This window comes from Nestor notabilis, unplaced genomic scaffold (assembly GCF_000696875.1).
Source record: "Nestor notabilis isolate BGI_N333 unplaced genomic scaffold, ASM69687v1 scaffold9015, whole genome shotgun sequence".
NCBI lineage: Eukaryota > Metazoa > Chordata > Aves > Psittaciformes > Psittacidae > Nestor > Nestor notabilis.
The window spans coordinates 6,792-14,612 of NW_009928801.1; the positions used below are offsets into that span (position 1 = coordinate 6,792).

The following is a 7,821-nucleotide window of genomic DNA, read 5'->3' on the forward strand; positions in this document are numbered from 1 at the left end:
GACTGCATGCACAGCTCTTAAAAATTATTGAAGCAGAGGACCTACTGTATGTGGATATTTCACTTCAGTGCTAGTCTATATCCTGTTTAAAAATTTGGTATCAAAGGGAATTTTTTCACATAGCTTTTTTAGCCACCAGCAAAGTATTTATTCCTTTGGGGTTTTTTGCACAGTTACTGTGAACATGCTCAGTTACCTGCTGGCTTTTAAACTCTGCTGATATTTTTATAGGCTTTTTTCTCTCTTTGTTTTTAAGTACTTTGGTAGTCATTTGAAGAGGTGTCAAGTAGCAGGTGAATAGCAGCATGCTAGAAACTATTCTATTTGTTGTCTGAAAGAATGCTACTCAGAGGAATTCACAGCAAAAGCAGATTGAACATCTAGTAAGGGGAAATAAAATAGACTTGCCTTTGTCTATGTCCTGGGTTCAGCTACAGCAGCCATTTTTCTCCTTCTTAGTAGCTGGTGCAGTGCTGTGTTTTTGACTTTCAGCCTGGGAACAATGCTGATCACACCAATGTTTTTAGCTGTTGCTCAGTAATGTTTACTCTGACCAAGGACTTTCTCAGTCTCATGCTCTGCCAGAGAGGAGGGGAAGCCAGGAGGAAGCAGAGGCAGGACACCTGACCCAAACTGGCCAAAGGGGTATTCCATACCACAGCACGTCATGCCCAGTATAGAAACTGGGGGGAGTTACCCGGAAGGCCCAGATCGCTGCTCGGGTCGGGCTGGGTATCGGTCGGCGGGTGGTGAGCGGTTGTGCCCTCTCCCCTTGTTATTTCCCTTATCATTATTATTGGTAGCAGTAGTGGTTTGTATTATACCTTAGTTACTGAACTGCTCTTAACTAAACCTGTGTGAGTTACATTCCTCCGATTCTCCTCCCCATCCCTCTGGGAGTGGGGGGAGGAAGAAAGTTGGGGAGTGAGCGGGCGGCTGCATGGTTCCGAGTTACCGGCTGGGCTTAAACGACAACAGTCTAACCCATTCCAACTGCATAAAGGAAATAAGCATTGGCTTACCCTGATGGGCTGATACTTTTCCTGATTCTGGACAACCAATAGGTTTCCAAAACTGTGAGTCATGTAGCATTACATATACTATCACATACAGGGCAGAAATTGTCTCTGCGTGTTCTTGTGCAGAAAAGCAGGGAAGAGCAAGGCAAAAGTTAGGCTTCAAGACAGTATTCACTGTGATTTGCATTCTTGATGGAGGTGGGAGAAGTTTAACACTACCAGAGCAATACAAAGAGATCTATTCCCTCTTACATCTGTAACACAGCACAGTCACGGAGAACTGGTGAAACTGCCCAGCTGCCTGGCACACTTCCTCTTTTGTGTTCTTCCTTGCTAGTCTCACCTTTTTTAGTCATTATTAATTAACAATATTCTTGCGAGAACAAATGTTTTCAGTACTCAGAATTCTGATTCCTCAACTTAGAATATTTCCTGTTATCGCCTCCCTGGCTTGTACTTTGTTGAGCAGTAGTAATGATTTGCCTGCTGCTTGTTGTTGTTTGATCTCCAGCTGTTAAAAGCATGCTCAGGCTAATCAGACTGCAGATTCTTCTATGGACCAGTTAATGTGGAAGGGCCCAGCTGATGCACCTCAGCCATGACCTGGAGGAACCACCATGAGGCAAGCCACAACCATTTAAGCTCATTTACTTGCAGTCTGTGATGCTGTTTGGGTTGCGGAAGGGATATCCATCAGGACCTTCAGACCACACAGGCCTTTGGACAGCCCTCAGATGGTTTCCATACTAAAGAAGAAATCAACATTAGCTGGGCTGCAAAATCCATACACTGCATAATGCAGCAACGTTATTCTAAATTGGGTTCAGTGTTTCTCAGATTAATGATTTTCCTTCCTGTCCTTGCACAACACTACAAGCCCTCTGCAGAGCAGCCAGAGCATGGATAATGGATTCCAGACTACTTCAGTTATAATAATATGATGACTATACATGGTCCTCTTTGTCTCAAGTAAATAACAAAGTGATCTGCCACAACAAAATGCTTAAACATCTTGGGAATGGGGGGAATGGTTCTACCCACTGCATACTATGACTTGCTTGATTTTTCTCTTTGATATACCTGTTTCAGTCATTGGTTTCATTGCCAATTCATAGCATTTCAACTAGAACACAAAAAGAAACAACAAAATTAAAAGCACTTACATATTTTTTTAATCCAGGAAGATCCCAAACTGTTTTACAAACCAGAGGTTAATCCTGCCATCTTTCTTGGGATAGTTTTTTAAACTGTCAGCTCTCTACAATAAGGATACCTAAAGTCTTTGGTGTTGCTGAGATTCTTGATGTGTAAGAATCACTTCCTTATTATGATCATGTAGTGTCTTCTAGAGCAAGCATGTTTTTTTAACTGTACTAGGATAGATGTAGTAGACGAAGCTAACAACTTCAACAACATCTGTCATCATGAAAACTTGCAAACTGTTTTGGGAAATGTTTCTAACAGTATTTTTTAATGCCCTGGGATATAGGCATATCTCACAGGATTAAATAATGTGCTTTGTGTTTTCAAAACACTCATCAGTAAACAGGAACTGTTCTTATGGTATGATGTCACCAATATATAGCTGAGTTTGTGAGGTACTGAAGAAAAATGCTTATTTTCTTTAAAGAGGGAAAAGCTGAGACAAGTTTAGGACACATTAACAATGCCAACACAAACTAAAAGCTTGATTTTATAGGTTGAAAGCCTGCTGTTATCAGAGCATCTACGAGGTTGGTGTCATCACCTAGAATAATGGAAACTGAGATGTAAAATACAAAAAGATATTAATAGATTGGGTAATTAAAAAATCAATGATGGAAATTATAAATCCATTTATAATTTCTTCACTGATAGCATGATTGAGTATTTAGAAGTACTGACATCACTCATCCAATACAGACTGCAGCAGAACCAGACTCAGACTTTCTATGCAGCAAAATTACCATATTTTCATGTATATAATCTGCAGATTATCAAATGGAGAAATAAATAGCCAGGCAACCTCGTTTATTCCCCACTGTCTTAGCCATTGCTGGAGTATACAAGTCTGTCATTTTCTGAGGGAACTGTTTACTCAAAAACCTTTCACATGCTGAACATCTTGCCTGAGATCACCAGTGTCTACTACCTTTTTCTTGGTGCTTTTTATGAATCCAACTCAGACCGAGTCATCAGTTGTGAATTTCAAAAATTGCAGGTTATAAGTTTGAAAATACGGCATCTCTTGTAGTGTTTCACATACTGAAATACAAGGGAAAAATGTAGTTTTGCTAAGGAAACATCTAGTTATTTCTTCCATCACGCAATGAAAGACTTAGAAAAAGAAAACAAAACAATTTTATGGGAACTGAGGGGAGCACAGACAGACAGTTCACCAGAGAAGGGGTGAGGGTTACTGGAGTGACTTATCAATGCTCATCTCCTGCAAACACAGGAAAAGGAGCATACGGGATATGCTCACCTGATCTTAACATACATTCCCCGCTTAATGCTTAAAAAAAACAAAGCAAAGCAACGGAACAACAAAAATCAGTAATGAAAAGTGACCAAGAACCCTTCAAGAATTATTTAACAGCTTAATTTGTAGTAGTATGATGGAGTTATGAAGTGGTATGAGCAGGCTAATATTTTTTTATGTATATATCATGCAATCTTTACATTTTTTATATACATGTATGTGCACACAAATGTATTAAGCTATAATAAAATTATTGTACTACTATATATGCTTGTCTTAACATGTATGGCAATTCTGACTAAAGATTGGGAAATCAATGTGCAAAAAAGCTGAAGGAAGTAAAAGAAAAAAGGAGAGAAGAGGAAGAAATAAAAAGAAGAGTGCTTACAACCAAGCACAAGCAAGTCTCCATCTTAAGTAGCACTGTTAGACTCATCTATCTGACAAGGCCCTCTAGAATAGGGATCTAGAATGATCCCTAAGTCTGCACTGAATACATCCAGTACTGAGCACTATGCCAAACAACCTCCTCTTCCACTGATCCTTGTCCATGGGTTAAACTATCACTACCTTTTCTATTATGAAAAACCTTCCATCCTGTTTGCTCTAGATTTACATTTAAAATTAAAAGGCAAGTTATGAAATAAAAGGACTACTGCTGTCACCACACCATCTGCAACACAGTGCTATGCAAGGGTTCAGGGCTCAGCCTTCTGGAACACTTCTAAAATACACACCTGACTCTGTACTCTGCCCCCTTCCACATCTTTATGCTCTCTTGCAAGGAAAAAAACTTCATGCCTTTCTTGACAGCTTATTCAGAGCATTGCTATATTCAGCTCTCTTCCTTTGCTTCTCTTTTCTTTGGTAACAACAGTCCAAAAATCATTCAATGTAATTTTGTCCCACAGCTATCACTGTTTAGCTTCTTATATTGCATGTTCTGCCTGCTCTGAAGTATGTCTTCCCCATTTGGCCTGTTTTCTTTCGGGGCTCTTGTTTTGTTTTTGTAGGATTTAACTTTGCAGTAGCTTACTTGTTTCACTCTGTCAAATGAGATCAAGCTATGCTTTTTTTGGCTATGCATTTAAAAAAGCTAAACTGGTTTTTATATTGTTTCTGTGCCTCATACCACAAATAGTGTGAATTTGTGATGTCTCTCATTAAAGCTATTTCAGTGTTGCAATTTATAAGCTTTTAAACCAAGACCGACACATAGATACACATAGTAATTAATATCTGACACCAGATTAAAATTAATTTTATAATGATTGATGTAGAATAAAGATTTTTAGTTTACTTGTATCATAGATTAGTAACACTATTTAGCACAGAAAAATGTCGGCAGCTATTTCTCAGAGAACAATATTCAAAGATGACAACATATTCCAGACTAAGAAATCACTCCTAAACAGTATTTCTTTAAGACAGAATGATATAAAGAATTATATATGTGCTAGAAATGGTGCCATTCAGCCTGAATTTGCAGGCACTTCTAAACACAGGTGACTGTTCACACTACAAAACAGAGTCAAAAACTGTATCACAATATGGTTTAATTTACTTACCAGGCAGATGTACTCTGAAAAGTCATCAGGGGTGGGCTTAAAGCATCTCCTTTTAAAGTATGCACTGTCTGTGATGTTTGAGGCTGTGGCTGAGTTTGAGGCTGTGTCTCTGGCTGAGGCTGTGTCTCTACTTGGCTTGGATCCTGAGCAGGATTAATCCATCGGCTCTGTCCCTGTGTCATCCACTTTCCCTGGATTCCCCACCGTGCCAGGTAAAATTTGCAAATATCATAGTTCATTGAAGAGTAATATAAAAGGTCCAGTATCAGCAAGATCACCACAAAAAAGCCATAGATCCACACTCCTAACAGTGCACTGTAATTGCTGTGAAAGAAAAAAGAGAAAACATAAAAGTTATCTATATATCAGTTGTCATGTTAGTTTATCAAGGATAGCATAATATAATAGGCTGAAACAAAAATTTTGTTCTAAAGCATGTGCCCTTAAAAATTATTTATTATTTCAATCTAAATACTGTTATATGCATGAAATGGGAGGTTTTTGAAAACTAAGTCACCTTGTCTTACAAACATTTTTGTTTCTCCCTCTCATCTGAGTATTTGTATCAGCACATAAATGTGATGCACAATTGGCTTTAATGCTTTAAGTGAGTCCACTGATGTGTACATGGTTGATGGGTCATATGTCTTATTCTGCAAATTCTCTCTCCCAGAGAGTCACCCTACTGAATGTGACAGGGCATTTATGAGAGTGAGGGTATTAAGCATATAAAATATGCTTAAAAACTGAGAGTGAAGAGTGTCTAGACTATTGAAAATATTCACTGCTGACATGCATTATAAACCACTTGTCTTAAAAGATGTTTAATATGCTTGGATTTGCTCTGAATGTAATAATTAATATTGCTGGATACAGTAGATACTGGTAGAAGTATAGGCTTCCAAGAGCAACTGTTAAAGATCCCTTAGTTCACTGGTAATAAACTGAAGAGTAATATAAAAGGAAGAACATTGGCAAGATCATATTATGCAATGAATTCCTCAGGAAGGAAAATATGTGCTACATTTATAAGTGTATGTTGGTGTAGTTATAGCGTGTATATATAGATAAAGGCCATGAAAATAATTGGCTGCCAACATGGCACACAGAGCTATAAAGCTATGAGAGGTGACTAAAGATGTTAAAAGAAAGTGGGGAGCAAGGGAGGAATTAGGTGTAAGGGATCAAGAATTTGGAGATCAGAAAGGCAAGAAATGCTAAAGCTCTGCTGGAGATGCAGTATTATTAAAAGAAGAATAACTGTCAGGTGTAAATGCAGTTTGGACTGGAAACTGTGAGTGGGGACGATGAGGTCAGAACAAAGAAGGAACGAAATGGATAAGAATGGGACTGTCAGGAATACAGCAAAGAAGGCTTATCCAGACCTATGAGTTAATATGGAAGTACATGTACCAGAGATTGTGAAATAAACAGCAAGCAGAAAGGTTACTACCAAAAAAATGTTGTTAGATAGACAGTCTTAGAGGAAGATTGTATTGAACTAATAAGTGGGCAACCCACATCTATGCGAACCTACACTTACATAAAATAAAACTGAAGACACACTCAACCATACTCTCTTTCGCATTCAGAAATACTTTGAGATAACTGCATTTTATCAGAACATTGATCAAAACAGAAGTGCTGTGAGAATGAAAACGTATAGATACAAGCCAGAAAGATATTTTTGCTTTTAAAAAACATGTCCCAAGCCTTTTTAATCTAAAACATTTCAAGTCTCTGCTTTGAACTTTCACTTCCGTTTAAAGTTCTGTGTGACTCTTTCATTTTATACTTTAAAAAACCAACAGCCAAACCCAAAACATTTGAATGGATTTGAAACAAAAAAATCAGATAAGAAATCAGAATTTTCTATCGCAAGTAACTGTAAGTAACAAGCAGAAGGTCAGAGCTGCTAATGGGCCTATTCTTATGTAATTTTAGGATTATGCAAGTCTAGGATTTAAAAAAACCCAAACAAACAGTAAATTTCCAGGAGGATTGGAAGTAGACAAAATATAGTGCTTCTAAAAACCGCTAACTCAAGAGTCTTTGCCTCTACTAAAACCTTAGACATGCACGCCTAACTTCATACAACAGTGGTTAGATGTTTGTAATGCATTAAAATATTTGCAGTCTGGACATTTTAAAGTATAATAGTGTCCGAGTAGTCCAGGCTTCTCAGCAGTGCCACTCTTGACTTTCAGTTGATTTATTCCTATTGGGGTACACTTCTGTTTTCACAGAATGGGTTGGGTTGAAAGGTACCTTAAAAATCATCTAGTTGAAACCCCCTGCCATGGGCAGGGACATCTTCCATTAGACCAGGTTGCTCAAAGCCCCATCCAACCTGGCCTTAAACACTTCCAGGTATGGGGCAGCCACAGCTTCTCTGGACAACCTTTTCCAGTACCTCACCACCCTTACAGTAATGAATTTCTACCTAATATCTAATCTAAATCTCCTCATTGTCAATTTAAAGCCATCCCCTCGTGTCCTATCCCTAGATGCCCTTGTAAAAAGTCCCTCTCCAGATTCTTTGTAGGCCCCCTTCAGATACTTAAAGGCTGCTCTAAGGGCTCTCCAAAGTCTTCTCCAGGCTGAACAAGCCCCACTCTCTCAGACTGTCTTCACAGAAGAGGTGCTCCAGCCGTCTGATTGTCTTCATGGCCTCCTCTGGACTTGCTCCAGCAGGTCCATGTCCCTCTTGTGGTGGGGCCTCAGAGCTGAACACAGTACTGAAGGTGGGGTCTCACGAGAGCAGAGTAGAGGG

The 7,821-nt window shown here is 38.8% G+C and overlaps 1 protein-coding gene across 1 annotated transcript in view; it reads right to left on the minus strand.

Moving 5' to 3' along the window:
- Positions 1–5,048: 5,048 nt before the first annotated feature.
- Positions 5,049–7,821, minus strand: part of KIAA1644 (KIAA1644 ortholog) — a gene marked incomplete at its 3' end in the record, with an annotated part of 16,442 nt that continues 13,669 nt past the window's right edge. The window contains exon 3 of the mRNA XM_010014675.1: positions 5,049–5,372. Within this exon, the coding sequence (XP_010012977.1) occupies positions 5,049–5,372 (324 nt within the window). The remainder of the gene's footprint in view (positions 5,373–7,821) is intronic.